The sequence below is a fragment of the Lynx rufus genome, unplaced genomic scaffold, assembly GCF_022079265.1.
Source record: "Lynx rufus isolate CCGP_SWC_20201006 ecotype Redwood Valley unplaced genomic scaffold, mLynRuf1.p SCAF_23, whole genome shotgun sequence".
NCBI classification, from domain to species: domain Eukaryota; kingdom Metazoa; phylum Chordata; class Mammalia; order Carnivora; family Felidae; genus Lynx; species Lynx rufus.
In genome coordinates, this window is record NW_025814838.1 from 1,562,384 (window position 1) to 1,578,930 (window position 16,547).

General features: G+C 49.3%; 1 protein-coding gene across 2 annotated transcripts; it reads right to left on the bottom strand.

Annotated features, from left to right (window-relative positions):
• Positions 1-4,296: 4,296 nt before the first annotated feature.
• On the bottom strand, positions 4,297-10,762 carry ZNF48 (zinc finger protein 48). 2 transcript variants are annotated; one of them, XM_047087672.1, is made up of 3 exons: positions 8,754-10,762; positions 8,122-8,215; positions 4,297-6,912 (listed from the first exon to the last, which is right to left on the bottom strand). In XM_047087672.1, the coding sequence occupies exons 2-3, from the start codon at positions 8,198-8,200 to the stop codon at positions 5,111-5,113; spliced, it is 1,881 nt and encodes a 626-aa protein (XP_046943628.1). In that variant the 5' UTR covers positions 8,201-8,215; positions 8,754-10,762; the 3' UTR covers positions 4,297-5,110. The 2 variants fall into 2 exon arrangements, with proteins under 2 accessions (XP_046943628.1, XP_046943627.1); XM_047087671.1 differs by lacking the exon at positions 8,754-10,762 and adding an exon at positions 8,383-8,724.
• Between the last annotated feature and the right edge of the window lie 5,785 nt (positions 10,763-16,547).

Genomic DNA, 16,547 nt, shown 5'->3' on the forward strand with positions numbered 1-16,547 from the left:
CTGCGAGGCCGCGGCTCCGGGGGCGGGGTGGGGCGGGGCCTCGCAGACGGCCAGTCATTGGTCAGGTCACCTAACCCCGCCCACGAGGAGGAGGGGCCCAGAGGACCCAGGCGTCCGGCCAGAACTGCCCCGGGAGGGTGGCGAGCCCAGATCTGGCGCCCTCCGCTGTACCCCAACTCCCAGGAATCCCCGGCCACCCCATCCTGGCGTCCAAGGTCTTCGCAGTCCAGTTGTTACCTACCTTCAAGGATCGTCTCCTGTGGCCGCCTCGGAGATCTCCGCTGCGGCCAAGCGCGTCTGCTCCGCCCAAAATAGGCCACGTGCGCTCCCGCCCCGGCCTGGGCCTCTCGCTGGCGCCCCGCCTGGAGGGCGGACCCGGTTGCCTGCTCACCTCTTCCCTTCCCTCTTTTTTCCTCCTCTCCTATTTTTTCTCCTTTCCCGGCGTCGCCCTCCCAGTCTCCTGGTGTCTGGGATGTCTTGCCCCTTGAATATGTACTTCGCAAATCAACAGCCACCCAAGCTACCGCAGCCACTTAGGGTGTGGCGTGCCTACTATGCGCCAGCATTATGCTAAGTGTTTTACACACATGATCTTTGATCTGCACAAAGGTGGGTCCATTTTACAGATCAGCTATCAGAACTTGAGGGAGATAAAACCGATTTGCGCAAGTTATACAGTAAGAATTCGCATAGCGTCCCTGACAAGTAATAGCCTAAGTGGGAAAGTAGTAGTCCCACGGGTCAAACCCAGTCCACAGAAGTATCTTGTTTGACTCTCAGGGTGTTTTTACTTTTTTTAAAAAAAAAATTAGTTTTAAAAAATACAGGTCTTTTACACATTTTAATTTGCCACATTTAAGAATTGAGGTATTTTATGGGGGCATCTGGGTGGCTCAGTTGGTTAGGCCTCCGACTCTTGATCTCAGCTTCTCAAGGTCTCGATTCAAGCTCTCTGCTGGGTGTGAAGCCTACATACAAAAATAAATAAAAATTTTAAAAACTAAGATATTTTGTATGAAGAGCTGTATTTCCCACTTCTGAAAAAGATACTTAATTCTCCCATTCTACGAACGGGGGAACTAAGATTCAGAAAGGAAAGAAAAGAGAACTAACATTCAGTAATTGATTATAATCCTTATTATGTCTCTATATATCAGTCCAGTGGGAATCAATAATAATGTCTCCCTCTGACAAACGAAAGAACAAAAGCTTAGAGAACTTAAATGATTTACTCAAAGTCACATAGCTGGTAAGTACCAGATTCCAAAGCTCACGTCCTTTCGATTTCACCAAATTATCTTTCAGAAATGAAGTTACGTGGGGAAGCTGGTGGCAGAGCTAGGACTCAAACCTGAGTCTCAGTCTTCAGAGGCCAGAGCATAATTTGGAAGTTGGGATTACATCTGGTAAACTTTTGTTCTTCCTCAGAGAAAGTGTGCCTGGATACTCACACTCAAGATCACCAAGACCCACTTTGGTTGTGTTCATTCTCTTATCAAGTATTTCTTGGGCTCTATTACATGCCTGGCACCATTCTGGGTATTGGAGATGCAGTAGTGAACAAAACGGACAAAAATCTTGGCTGCTATGGAGCTTTTAAGAGTGTAAAAATGGTAAGCAAGTAAGTCAACAAGATAATTTCAGATAATGAAATAAATAGGGCAAGATGATGCAGTAGAGAGTGTGGCTGTGGTTGGGGGTTTCTTTCATGTGGATAGGGGGAGCATCTCTGAGGAAATAATACTTGAGATGAATCTTGAATGGGGAGAAAGGATTAGCCATTTGAAAATCTGGAGGAAAAGTGGTCTAGACAGAACTGCAGAGGCCTAAGGTGAGAATAAGCTTGGCATATCTGAGGAACAGAAAGAGGTTTATGTGACTGGAGCCAAGTGAGTTAGCAAAAGGGTAAATCTAACATGAATGATGGAGAAGAGGTAGGGAGGGGCCAGGTTATGGCTGGAACCCCACTTCTAGCAAAAGGCAAGGCCTGCTTGCCCTGATTCAGTCAGTGAGGAGACTCCACTGGGAACAGTGAAAGTCACCACTGGCAGGGTGTCCTGCTGTGGGAAGGCTTTGGAATAGATGCTTGCGAAAAAGGAAAAAGAGGGCTTCTGTCCATTTGCTCTACAAATGTGTACAAGCATATACCAGGACTCAGATCTAGTTTCTGCGCTTGAGAATCTTAGAGTCTAGTAAAAAAAATTGTGATATATATATATATATATATATATGAATACATATACATATACATATACATATATGAAAGGGAAAACAATAGGTATATAAGTGTTCCGGCAGCATAGTAAGATGAGTGAATAACTGAATAACCCCCTTGGAAGGGAGTGGTTATTGGGTGCAGCCCTCGCTGAAGAGAAAAATGTGAAGGACCTTCAAAGATGAGTGGGAGTTTGCCGTATTGACAAGGAAGTAGCAGTTTATGGGATTGTAAACTCCTATGAAGAGCCCATCATGTTTCAAGGACACCGTTCACCGAAGTATTCAGTGAGGCCTATTGTGTGCCAGGCTGCTGTTAGGACGGGGCGGGGGTGGGGGAGGGTGGGGTAGAAAGTTGAATTTGGAAAAGGCTTCATCTTACACCTCACCCCTCTCCATTTCACTATTTGCCTTCAGACGCACTAGAACTTTACTTCAATTCTTGGGTGCCCAAAGACTTGGTGCATACTCTTCTTCCTGCCTAGAAGACTCCAGCTCCTATCCTATCCCCCACTCCTTTTCTTAGCTTCTAGTTGCCACTTCTTTGGCGAAGCCTTTGAATCGGGCAGGATACTCTTCTGTGTGTTTGCTTCCTGTAGAGTCCTTACTACACTTGGAATTATTTGGCCAACGTCCATCTTCTGCATAGAAACCGAGGGCAGAGACTTTGGCTTATTCATCCTCCTATCCCCCATACCCAGCACACAGTAGGTAATGCTGTTGAGTGACTAATTAGCCTCAAGAAGTTCTGCAGGTGTTAAGTATTGAGAATAAGTAGATTCTAACCCAGGCTGGAGGTTCAGGGAAGGCTTGTGGGGGAAAGTAATGCTTGAAGTGTTCTGACTTGGAGAGGTTAACAAGGGGGAGGGAGTGGGGATGGGGATGAGCATTCCATGTAAACGGAGCAATATTTGAGAGGCACAGGGCGGAAACCACACAAATGGAAGACCTTGAATGCCAAGGAGTTACGTTTTACAGAGAAATGTGGAAATACGGCAGGGTTTTTAATAGGGGAGCGACACAGTCAGATGTAATTTTACAAAGTTCGCTGTAGGCTGGCTTGGAGGTCGACTGGTTGGGAGGGGAAACACGGAACCCAGCAGGGGCGATCTTCCAAACACCCCCGGAGACCTCCATTCAGATCTGTGGGTGTGTGTGCACTTAAGGACCGAAGTCTCCAAGAACCCCAGGCTTGAATGCAGCATTCTAGGGTTTCGAGAGTGTATTTAACAATTTGGCAGAGGTGGGAAGACCGGAGGAAGGGCTCTCTAGCAAGCTTTCGTTGGTTTCTAGGGAAGCCCGGCGGATGGTTACGATCTCGCGAGAGCGTCTATCCGGGGACCATTCCCCCCACGCAGAATAGCGGAGACGCCCAACTCGCGAAGTTGCTAAGCGGTCTTGTACTTCATTTCTCAGATGGGTTAACTGCCCTCGTCTTCTTTGTCCCTGGCCAATCAGGTCAGTTCCTCTTTTCCTCCCCATTGGCGCCCTCCTCGGAAAAAGCTAGGAATTGTAGTCCTGCTCCTAATGACGCATGGGTCGCTGAGAATATATGGTTGTTTTTTTTCCAGGGACTAAAGAGGCATCCCCTTTGCCCTCCCTTTGTACTATGCAGTCAAACGACCTGTTTCCCGATAAATAAAAAAGGGCTTCAGGGAGGTGGGGTTTCCCAGTAGGCCCAGCATCAGTGTCGGGGACTTCTGTGCCTGTACTAGACGGACGGCCACCTTTCCCCGGGTACCTGTCGCCATAGCAACGGCGCTCACGGACCGCTCACCCCTACCCCAGCCCGCCCTGTGGCGCCGAGTTTTTCCTTTTAGGGGCCGCGCTCGACGTTGTGGTGTAGGTGGCGCCCGTGGACAGCCAGAAGTCAGTCAGGAGCATCAGCTGACAAACCTGGTGGCTGTTTTTTCGACCAGATGTCACACCTAGATAGCGGCAGACTATTCCAACTTCTTTATTTGCTGGGCTCAAAGAAGACAAGAGACCCTCACAGGGTTACACATGGCTTCACCTCTGGTGGGGCTTTGACATCTTTTCCACCCCTCACCCTGCACACACACACAAGCACAGAGTCCAAGCTTCAGACAAGAAAGTTTATTGGCAAGGAGATACATGGAAATGTGGCTGTCCTGCCTTGGAGCTTCCCTGGCCTCTCCTCACTCCAGTCCTGCCCTTCTCCCAGCCAGTTTGTCTCTGCTGACGTCCACCAGGACCTGGGCTTGGCATCGAGTGGAGTGCTCCTTCTGCTGTCTCTGGTCTATTCTGCCAGTGTCCAGGTGTCAGGGCAGGTTGGGGTTCTCCAGGGCAGATGGGTCTGGGCTGTCCAAGAGCGCCCTTCCTGGCTAAGGCCATGTCCAGGGGCCTGAGCCTGCGTACTGCGGTCCACACAGCAACACTCTCCCCATCAGAAGGTTCAAGATGCTCCTGCCTCTCTACCACCCCAAACTCCTGAAGTCTCGCTGTTGTAAACACAGGTCAAACCCTGTTTGGTGCTGGCCAGGGTGCTGGTCTCCTAAGGGCAAGGTTGGGTAGGAGCAATCCTTAACAGGTTAAGAGGCAGCAGGAATTTAGAGTTCTTTAAGGGCCCTCAGGCTAAGGCCAGTTTATTCATTCAACAAGTACTTATTGAGTGCCTACACTATTCAGAGTACAAGGCAGTGTTCTAGAAGCTGGGGGTATAGACCACACTGTCAAGATCCTGACTGAGCCCAGCCAGGACAGTTTCCTGAGCTTCAAGGTCATTGTCTCCAATCTCTATTTCTATCTATTCACTCCTTTCTCCCATTTCTTCCCCTTCTTCTCCCTCCCACCACCTCCCCGGCCCTTTCTTCTCTGCTTAAGCAGCCGATACCCTCCCTTTGGTCTCCTGGGCCTCCACCTTCCCTGGACCCCATCATTCCAGTCCTGTTGGTGGCTCCTCTTTGAGGGGCCTTGCCCGACCATCCCCTGTCCCAAAGGGCCTCAGGACCAAGTGCCCACGCTGGTGCTTGATTCGGGCAGAACTGTCACCAAAACCTTTGCCACACTCTGCACACTTATATGGCTTCTCCCCAGTGTGCGTTCGCCTATGTTTGACCAGATCTGAGCTCCGGGGAAACTCCTTCCCACAGAAGCCACACACATGGGGCTGGCTGGGTCCAGAGGGCTGGGCTCGGACTCGGGGTCGAGGGGCCATGGGTGCTGGGCCAGGGGGGTTATGTGGCCTCAGGAGAGTGGATGGTGGTGGTGGCCGAGCCCGTTCACCTCGGTGGGTGCGGAGGTGCTTGACTCGGGCCGAGCTGTCAGCAAAACCCTTGCCGCATTCAGGGCAGAGGTAGGGTTTCTCCCCTGTGTGCACACGATGGTGTTTCACCAGGTCCGAGCTTCGGCGGAAGCCCTTGCCACACTCAGGGCACTTGTGGGGCTTGTCACCTGCCAGTGGTGGGGGTGGCTCCCCAGCCTGTGGGCCCCCGGGCTCTGGCTCCAAGCCAGGCAGGCCAAAAGGCCCATCACCTGAGTGTGAAGGGCTTCGAGGTGTCAGTGGGGGGCTTGTGCCAAGAGGAGGTGGGGGTGGGCTTGAGCTGGGGGGTGGGCTGGGGATCAGGGGGGCCAAAGGGTAGCCTGGGAAGCTGAAGTCCTGGGGCTCCATGTGAGTGAGGCGGTGGCGGAGGAGGGTGGAGCTGAGGCTGAAGGTGCGGTCACATTCCGGACAGGCATGAGGCCTCTCCCCACTGTGGGTGCGGAGGTGTTTGACCCGGGCAGAGCTGTCGGCAAAGCCCTTGCCACACTCAGGGCACAGGTAGGGCTTCTCTCCCGTATGCACCCGCAGGTGCTTCACCAGGTCTGAGCCCCGGGCAAACTCCTTTCCACACACATCACAGCCAAAAGGTTTGGGCCCCAGGTGACTGCGCTGGTGGCTCAGAAGGCTGCAGCTGAGCACAAATCTTTTGCCACAATCGGTGCAGATATATGGCTTGTCCTGGGCCTTGGGTCCCTGTGGGGCTGCCGTGGCTGCTCGAGAAGGCTGCCGTCTGGGCACCACGGGCCGGGGTGGCTGCTCCCCCCGGTGTGTCCGCTGGTGCTTTATACGAGCAGAACTGTCGCCAAAGCCCTTGCCGCAGATGCCACATTTGTAGGGCTTCTCACCCGTGTGTGTCCGCTGGTGTTTCACCAGGTCAGAACTCTGCCGGAAGCTCTTGCCACATTCACCGCAGATAGTGGGGCGCTCACCAGCCGGGATCCTGGACCGAGGAATCTTTGGGGGACCCTGGGCTGGTGGTCGGGCTCTGTAGGGCTTTTCACCACTATGAGTTCGCTGGTGTTTGATACGGGCAGAGCTATCCCCAAAGCCCTTGCCGCAGACCCCACACTTGTAGGGTTTCTCCCCTGTGTGGGTCCGCTGGTGTTTCACCAGATCTGACATCTGCCGAAAGCTCTTGCCACACTCACCACACACGGCAGCCCGATCGCTAGCCTGGCCCCAGCGTGGCTCTCCCAGGAGCCGGGGACCTCTGTCCCGAGCCTGAGGTTTTCCCGGTCCCTCTCTCTGGACCCACAAGTCATCCCAGGTCTGGATGCCTTCAGGTTTGAGAGAGGCATTTCCTACTTCATGACCTGGAGCCGGATCTTCCTCTTCCTTGAACCCCAAGTCATCCTCCTGGGGGGGATGTTCAAACTCATCCGGCTGAGAAATCTCCACATTCTCACTCCCTAAACCTGGGGAGACAAAAGGGAGTAGTAGACCCTGCCCTTTGGCTCAGCTCCTATCTTTGATGGCACCTTCCCCAGGAAGGCTTCCTTGGCGATCTGTAGTCACAAGGATGTCTCTCCCTCTCTCCTCTGAACTTCTGAAATACTTATTATTGCTGCCTCTCATCAACAATGGTGACTTCCTGTCAACGTGCCCTTAATACGTGCCGGTCACTGAACTACCCATCACTGAATCCTTGCAAACTATCCTATGATACAATGCTACTACTACTCCCATTTTACAGACATGGAGATTCCAAGAACTTAAGCCACTTGCTTAAGGTCATAAAGCATCACGCTGGTAAGAACAGATACTACACTTGGCCAAAAGGCCAAGCAGCGACGGGGTTAGGAAGTATTAAAGCCATGTTTCTCACTCGGGTCTGTCTAATTTCCAGGCCTGTGTTAACCACTACATTATACTGTCTCTATATAGAACACCTACTATTTACTATTTCTATTATATCTTCTTATATTAGCCCATTGTGTAATGTATTACTTCAATTATCTTGCATATACCTGAGAGGACCCAGACCCACACCTGTCCCTCAAAATGCTTAGGAGAGGTAAGATCAAGCACAAATAATTGTGGGCTCAGAAAAACCGCGGTCACAAGAGAAAGAAGAAATAAGGAGATAGGGCGAAGCTTTCACAGCACAGAAAAGAGTAAACCATGGAGAGGAATGGAAGATAAAGCTGGAAAGGGATGTTGGGACTAGATTAGGCATGTAAGGCCTAGATCGAACACTACATTAAGGCTTTTAATTAGCAGGCAGAAGGGAACTAGGGAAGGTTTTTGAGAAGGCAAACAGGATTACATCTGGACTTGGATCAATGTGGCTGCTGAGTGCATCACTGAAGAGAAAAGGGCTGTGGGGAGGTTTTTGCAATTGTCAAGACGAGACAGAACGAGGCCTGAAGTAGGGCAGAGGCTGTGAGGCTGCTGATGAGTCTCCAGGAGTGGGGAGAGTCCTCGCGATGATGCCCCTTCACGGCCTGACGCACAGTAGGTGCTCAGAAACGTTGGCTCCCTCCCTCGGTTTTTGCTCCCCTCCCCCTCCCCCTGGAAGCACGGTTCACGTCCGATTTTTCTGGGCTTCGGCCAGACACAGCCCGGCACCGGAGTCCCCACCCAGCCTTTACCTGCCCGTGGCGGGACACTGCCCCGGCCCTCACCTGTGCGGGCGCCTCTCAGCTGCTCCCTCTCCTCTGCGCCCTGGAGATCCGGGCCCCAGGGCTCCACCGCGCGCTCCATCGCCCGCACGCCGCCCTGAGCAAGGGGACAGACACAATCCCACGGTCACACAGCCATGTGCGGCCCGCGGCACCCTGTCGCTGCCCTCTGCCGGCCAGCGCGGGCACCGGGCAGCGGCCGGGTCCGAGGTGCGGGGTGCGGCTCCCGGTGACCCCCGCCCGCGCCGCCGGCCGTCCCTGCACCTGCTGCTCCTTCCGGCCCACAGCGCCCCCTTCTCCTCCCAGCCGCCTCCGGCTGTGCCACACCGGCGCCCTCACGAGCTCCTCGGCGGGGTTTCGCTGCCGGAGCCGCCGGCGGCCGGGGTATGCGGGCTCCGCGCCAAATGGGGAGGGGGCTCGGACCCAGGCGTCCCGGGGGCGGCCGCCGGGGGCGGGGACGGGAAGCGGAAGCGCCAGGCCGCACCAAGCCGCTCTAGGAACTGGGAGGAGCTGCAAGCCTGTGGAGGCCGCCCGCGTCGGCCGGCGCTCGGTGGCCGGCGGAAGGCCGCGTGCCGCGGAGAGGGCTACTCTAAGCCGAGGACAGTTGCCCGAACTCGGTGGTATTAACCGTGTACCTCCTGGGCCGGAGCCGGGTGATGAGGGCCGAAGACTCTTCCTAATTGTCGCTGTGTTGGGCCACCTGCGCCGACCCCCGGGGCTGGCCGACTGCGCCAGCCACCCTGGCCCGGAGAGACAAAGAGAGATCGAAGACTGACCCAGGGAAAGGGGTGGGGGAGAGACCCAGGCAAACAAAGGGCGGCGGAGACCCCAGACGGGGCGGGGGCGGGGCGCCGAGACACAGGAAACAAAGCGCGGCGGGTCCGAGAGGCCTGGGGCCGGGGGTGGGGTGGGGATGGGGGCTGGGCTGGGGGAGACCGAAGCCTGAGCAGCAGCTAGAGGCTAGAGGCAGACGCCTGGGAAATGCTGGGGAGAGTCAGCCTTTGAAATCAGGCCCGGGGCGGAGACCCTGAGCCAGACACAAAGTCGTAACCTAAGAACCCCCAGTCAGAACGCAAAAGCCGAGAGAGACCGAGAGAGCGGCGAACCAAAAACACAGGAGCAAAAGATTGGCCTCCAGAGACAAAGAGATGTAGAAACAGAAGAGATAGATGAAATCATTGGAGCACAGTCGGAAGAGCTATAAGAAAAGGAAGGGAATCTGCAGAGAAAACAGGCCCAGAGGCAGAGAAACAAAAGACAGAGAAACTGGCAGAGACAAAGAGATAGAGACACAAAGAAATAGGCCACAGGGAGACTAGGGACAGGTCGACAACCCTACAAAGGCCACACCCAGGGAGAGGCTAAAACATTAAACTATCGTTCCCAGCTTGGTGGGCCGTTCCAGTGGACCCTGGGGCGTGATCCCCAGTATCTGTACTCAGCAAGCTTGCCTTTGGGGAAGGGGGGAGTGCTTGGAAGTGTTTGTTTATTATCTGATAAGTGAGGGGTGACAGAGGTTTGTATATCAATTCACAATTTATTAGCACCTCAGTGCTAAGCCAAGAGTTTGGGATAAGGAGGTGAAACACATGTAAGATATATCCTTGGATGCTACCAGTTTTAAGGGGCAAGTACACAAACCATGAAAAAGAATGGTAAGGGTGTGAGTTACATGGACCAGTTCAAGATACTGTGCGAGAGCAGGAAGAATTCTAAATTGGGAGTGAGTCTGCATGGTTCTCGATGCCTCCTATTCATGGGTATTAGACACAGAAACTAGGACCACAAATCAGTACATACTGAAGCATCACGAACCAATATCTAGACACTGTCTACTCCCTGGACTTACAAAGAAACTCTCCAGGGAGCTCTTGATCCAGTAGAATATGGAGATGTGGCGACGATGAGACAGATCTATACCAATCTGACGAACAAAATATAATAGGAATGTAGTGCAGAGAGATACCTTCTGTAGAGTTTAGTGGCTGTGGACTCTGTCTTTAAGGCCATTTATGCAGTCTGATTCCTGACCTTGTCACTTAACTACTGTTTGACACTGCGGAAATTAGTTCTGTTTCCTAAACTGTAAAATGGGGATGATAATACCGAATTTGAATGGTTGAGGATTAATATGTGTAATATGTATAAAACACTGAGCCAAAAAATATCAGCTTTTACTCTTTTGGCTAGAGTAACCAAGAAAGAAGGTGGCATTTTTGAGCTAATCCTGACAGAACTAAGATTTCGACAAAGTCCAGAGCTGGCTGAGGTGGGGGCTGAATGAAGAGAGATGTGCCCCCACATTAACAGTTGCCTACACACTAATCGAAAACCTACTATGTGCTAGAAGCTTGAGATCCAAAGATGGCTAAGACCTACCCTCAAAGAGGAAAATAGAGAATAGTTCTGTTTTAATGTGTCACGATGTCATGAGTTTACATAATAGGAAAGCAGTGGAAGCTAGAGTGGTATGTTTATTCATTTGCTCCACAAACATTTCCTGGGGGTCCCCCATGTGTCAGGCACTTGTACCGGCAAACAGAGGTCAGAGGGTACCAAATGGCAAAGAGCTAGCCCCTCTCGGAGGAACCCTCCCCTGAAAGGCGGCCAGCCCACACACCATACTCACTCTTGGAGCTAGCTTTGACTTTGAGAAGAGAAAGCCTGGAGTCACTGAGTCTGAACCTGAACTCCAGTCTAAAAATACAGAAGCCCTTCTAGGGTCGCCAGGTGGGGCCTTAGGTAGCTATGCAGGTTTGATGGCAAGATGAAAAAGAACGAATCTAGATAATTAAATGAGAAAACTGTCCACCATATATTGCCCATAGGAATGTCAAGGCAGGATCTTCCTTTCTCTGAACAGGCCCCAAACCTTATAACATGAATGACTGGACACACTTGTTTGAATAATAAGCATGTAAATGAATATTATGTCACTAGTAATTCATGTCATCTCTATACTAGACAAACCGAGAGCCTTTTCTGCAGGACAATTTGTTGATATGCACAAATGCCTTAGATACGTGACTTCCTTTGATTCAGTAATTCCCCTTCCCCTAAGGAAATGGGACAAGTACACAATGATGGCACCACAAACAGGCCCAACCCATTTCAGCATTGTTTATCACTGGAAAGAATGGGAATCAATCTAAATGCCAAATATCTATGAATAGACACATGAAAAGATGTTCAACACCACGGATCATCAGGGAAATGCAAATCAAAACTACAATGAGATTTCACCTCACACCTGTCAATGTCTAAAATCAGAGGCACCTGGGTGGCTCAGTTGGTTAAGCATCTGACTCTTGATTTCGGCTCAGGTAATGATCTCGAAGTTTGTGAGTTTGAGCCCTGCATCGGGCTCCGCACTGACAGTGTGGAGCCTGCTTAGGATTCTCTCCCTTTTCTTCTGCCTCTCCCCTGCTCACTCTCTCTCTCTCAAAAATAAACTTAAAAAAAATGTTTAAAATCAACTACACAAGAAACAACAGGTGTAGGCTAAGATACAGGGAAAAAGGAGTTCCTGTGCACTGTTGGTGGGAATCCAAACTGGTGCAGCCACTGTGGGAAACAGAAAAATGGAGTTTCCTCAAAAAGTTAAAAATAGAACTATCCTATGATGCAGCAATCGCACTACTGGGTATTTACTCAAAGAATTAAAAAAAACACTAATTCAAAGGGATATATGCACCCCAGTGTTTATAGCAGCATTATCAACAATAGCCAAACTATGGAAAGAGCCCAAATGTCTGTCAACTGATGAATGGATAAAGATGTGATATGTATATGCAATGGCATGTTATTCAGGTATAAAAAAGAATGAAATCTTGCCATTTGCAATGACATGAATGGAGCTAGAATATGATGCTAAATGAAGTAAGTCAATCAGAAAAAGATAAATACCATATGATTTGACTCATATGTGGAATTTAGGAAACAAATGAACAAAGCGGGGGTGGGAGGGGGAAGAGACAAACCAAGAAACAGACTCTTAATTATGGAGAACAAATTGATGGGATTACCAGAGGGGAGGAGGGTGGAGAGATTGACTAAATAGGTGATGGGCATGAAGGAGTGCACCTGTCGTGATGAGCACCGGGTGATGTGTAGAACTGTTGAATCATTATAATGTACACCTGAAACTAATATAGCACTGTGTTAACTGAGTGGAATTAAAATAACAACTTTAAAAAAGCACTCTTATCAAATTGTTAAATGTCATTTTCCTAAAAATAAATGAACAGGGGCGCCTGGGTGGCTCAGTCGGTTGAGCGTCCGACTTCGGCTCAGGTCACGATCTTGCGGTCCGTGAGTTCGAGCCCCGTGGCGGGCTCTGGGCTGATGGCTCAGAGCCTGGAGCCTGCTTCTGATTCTGTGTCTCCCTCTCTCTCTGCCCCTCCCCCGTTCATGCTCTGTCTCTCTCTGTCTCAAAAATAAATGTTAAAAAAAATTTTTTTAAATAAATAAATAAATGAACATGTCAAAAAATAATATATAGATGTGTATTCACTATAGAACAGTGTACAAAACATATGAAGTGACAAAAACAGGATTCCAAACAAAGTTATAGTATGATCCTAGTTTTGTAAATATGTTTATTCACATTTATAGAGCTAGGAGAGAATCTAGAAGGATAAACATCAAAATAGGGATATACCATGGTAGTGATACTGGATGTATATATCTTTTTAAAAATTGTTTTTAAATGTTTACTTTTGAGAGAGAGCAAATGAGCAGTAGAGAGAGGGGGACACAGAATCCGAAGCAGGCTTCAGGCTCTGAGCTGTCAGCACAGAGCCCAACGCGGGGCTGAAACTCAAAAACTGTGAGATCATAACCTGAGCCAAAGTTGGATGCTTAACCAACTGAGCCACTCAGGTGCCCCTAGATGCACACATTTCTATTCCATTTGCATTTTCTATTTTTTCTGTAAGAATGTGTTGATTATACAGCAAATAAATGAATATACATGTTATTTTCTTAAAGGCTCTTCAATAACTCAGGGAAGACCTGATCAGTTTGAACCCAGGGCAGATGCAAGGGGGTGGAAGGTGTAAAGAGAAGGAGGCCAATTATTTCTGATAGGAAGGTTCTGGAAACCAAGTGGATATTCAATTGACCCTTGAACAATGCAGGGATTAGGGACGCCAACCTTCTGCACAGTTTGAAAATGCATGTACAACTTTTGACTTCTCCAAAACTTAACTACTAATGAAATACTGTTGACCAGAAGCCTCAACAAGATAAACAGTTAACCCATATTGTGTATATATACTGTGTTTTTACAATAAAGTAAGTTGGAGAAAAGAAAATATTATTAAGAAAAGCTTAAGAGGGGCTCCTGGGTGGCTCAGTCGGTTGAGCTTCTGACTCGATATTGGCTCAGGTCATGATCCCAAGGTCGTGAGATCAAGCCCCCCATCACACTCCACGCTGGGCATAGAGTCTGCTTGGGATTCTCTCTCTTTCCCTCTGCCCCCTCCCTCACCCCCACATGCTCTCTTTCTCTCTTCAAAATAAAAAAAGAAAAAAGAAAATCATAAGAGAAAATACCTTTATAGTACTGTACTGTATTTATTGAAAAAAAAATCTTCATAGGGGCACCTAAGTGGCTCAGTCGGTTGGGCGTCTGACGTTGGCTAGCGTCATGATCTCATGCTTCGTGGGTTCGAGCCCCACATGGGGCTCTGTGCTGATAGCTCAGAGCCTGGAGCCTGCTTGGGATTCTGTCTCCTCTCTCTGCCCCTCTGCTGCTTGTGTTCTCTCTCTCTCTCTCAAGGATGAATAAACACTAAAAAAAAAAAAAGAAAAAAATCTGCATATAGATGGCCCTGCACAGTTTAAACCCGTGTTGTTCAAGGGTCAACTGCACTTGTGGAGAGCAGCGGGGAGGAGCTCAGAGTTTTAATTAAGACCTTAGGGCTGCTCGGCGAGATAACAAATGCTGGAGGAAGAGCTGTGGTGGCATGAGGAGGGGTATAATTAGCCCTTCCCTTGGCTTCTCAAAGTACTCTGTTTATCTTCTTGTTACACTACATTTTTAGCACCAGTGCTCTGTGACACACTTACTTGTGGCTGTCTCTGTCTCCCCAGAGGGCCAAAACCCTGACTGATTCACTGTCTGGATCCTCAGCAAGGAGCAGATTTGAGATGATGACATGTCACACCCCTCGGCTCGAGTAATGCTAGCAATAACTAGCATTCTGCATGAGCTCATCTCATATGCTGGGTACTCAACTAAGAGCTTAATGTGGATTAGGCCATAGAATCCCCACTGTGACCCTAAGAGGTAGAATTATTAACATTTAACAGATAAAGAAACTAAGTCACAGAGAAGTTAAAGTCAGATGCCCACGATCACACATTTCTTAATCACGATGTCTCCATAATCCTAGGACTCTCGCACAACATTGGAGTTTTGTGTGGCAGGAGATTCCAATCCTATCTGATAGATAAAGAAAGTAAAGCTCAGAGAGGTTTTCTCCAAGGTTACATGAAGGGGACAGTAATAGAAATGAGTGTGAAGTAAGGGTAAGATAGACACATGGCAACATGGATGAATCTTAAAAAATAATGCTGAATGGGGGTGCCTGGCTGGCTCAGTCAGAAGAGCGTGCGAGTCTTGATCTTGGGGTCGTGGGTTCGAGCCCCATGTTGGATGTAGGGATTATGAAAACAAAACTTTAAAAATTTTTACTCTGTCTTGGGACGCCTGGGTGGCTCAGTCGGTTAAGCGTCTGACTTCAGCTCAGGTCATGATCTCACGGTCCGTGAGTTCAAGCCCCGGGCTCTGTGCTGACAGCTCAGAGCCTGGAGCCTGTTTCGGATTCTGTGTCTCCCTCTCTCTCTGACCCTCCCCTGTTCATGCTCTGTCTCTCTCTGTCTCAAAAATAAATAAATGTTAAAAAAAAAAGTAAAAAAAATTTTTTTTTTAAATAGTGATGAATGAAAAAGTTAACAAATACATATTCATAGATATATAACCGTTTGTGTCAACATGCACTGCATACTACACATTTTTCAAAATGTATACAAAGCAAAAAATTACACACAAAGCACATTAGGGTGGTTGCCTTAGGGCGAGGGATAGGAGCGAGCTATGAGGCTACCTTAGTCTGCTTCAGCTGCCATAACAGAATACCACGGACTAGGAATCTTAAACAAAAGACATCAACTTTCTCATAGTTCTGGAGACCGGAAGTCCAACATCAAGGTGCTAGCAGAGTTGGTTTCTGGCGAGGTTGATTTCTGGTTTCCTTGGGTCGCAGAGAGCCACCTCCTGTGTCCTCACATGGTCACATGGCCCCTCCTCTGGGCCTGCGCAGAGATCACAGCTGTCTTTTCTTATAAGGACCCCAGACCTATTACTGGATTGAAGTCCCTTATGACTTCATTTAACCTCAGTTACCTTCTTAAAGGCCCTATCTCCAAATACAATCACATTGCGGGTTAGGGCTCCATCACATGAATTTGGGGTCGGGGGGACACAGTTGAGTTCGCAACAGGGGTTGATAGGGAAATAATAAATAGAACCACAAGGAATGGGAAAAGAAAATGAGATTGGAGCAGTAGACAGGATCCAGGTCAAGCAGGGCCCAATAGGCCATAGGAAGGAGATCATCTGTAAAGGCTCAGAGAGGTCACTCAGTTCGTAAAGTCTAACGCCAGGGTTTGTGTATGTAGCTGATTGATTCCAAAGCACATGTCATCTGAAACTGCTTGAGTCCTGATAACTAAGTGGAAATGCATGTATTTCATTTTACCATGAGGAAAATGGAGTTTAGAGAAGTCAAATGACTTGCCCAGGTCACGTAGTAAGTGGTAGAACTGAGGTTTGCAGAGTTCTTTCTGCCTCCAAAGCAAGGCTCCTTTTATATGTTCCGCAGCCTCCCAGCCTTTGGCCCTGACCAACTTCATTCACTTGTTATTTTATGCACTCATTCATCAAGTATATTATTTATTGGCACCTTCTCTGTGCCAGGCCCTGTGCAAGACACCGAAGACATAGAAATGAAGAGAACATGGTCCCTGCCCTCAGAAAGCTCAGCCAGTAGAAAAGATAGCCAGATAAACAAATGCGAGCATTGGAGAGGCTTGTGAAAGGTGTTAGGGTCTGGAGGAGGGAAAATGACTCTGCCTGGGGTAGTTGCGCAAGATTTCTTAGAGGAAGATCTTTGAATCAAACCCTTGAAAGATCAAGAATACCAGAAGAAAAAACTCAATGCGGGCAGAACAAAGGATGTGGGCACTCTCCAAGGGCAAGTGAGAGAAGGGGTCATGAGTCCAGATGTGGAAGGCTCTGACTACCAGGCCAGAACTCAGACTTAATTCTGAGGCCACTGGGAAACCCCTGAAGGGGCTAGAGCAGGTGAGTGCCTTGGCCAGGATTCTAAAGTAAGGTATCTCTGCCAGGGGTGTCCAAAGAC

What these genes read in the sequence shown, in the direction of transcription:
- ZNF48 (XM_047087672.1), bottom strand. Translation starts at nt 8,200, where the DNA reads ATGGAGCGCGCGGTGGAGCCCTGGGGCCCGGATCTCCAGGGCGCAGAG. An exon ending in GCTGAGAGGCGCCCGCACAG is followed by an intron (nt 6,913 to 8,121) that starts GTGAGGGCCGGG and finishes TTGTCTCCCCAG; the next exon opens with GTTTAGGGAGTGAGAATGTG.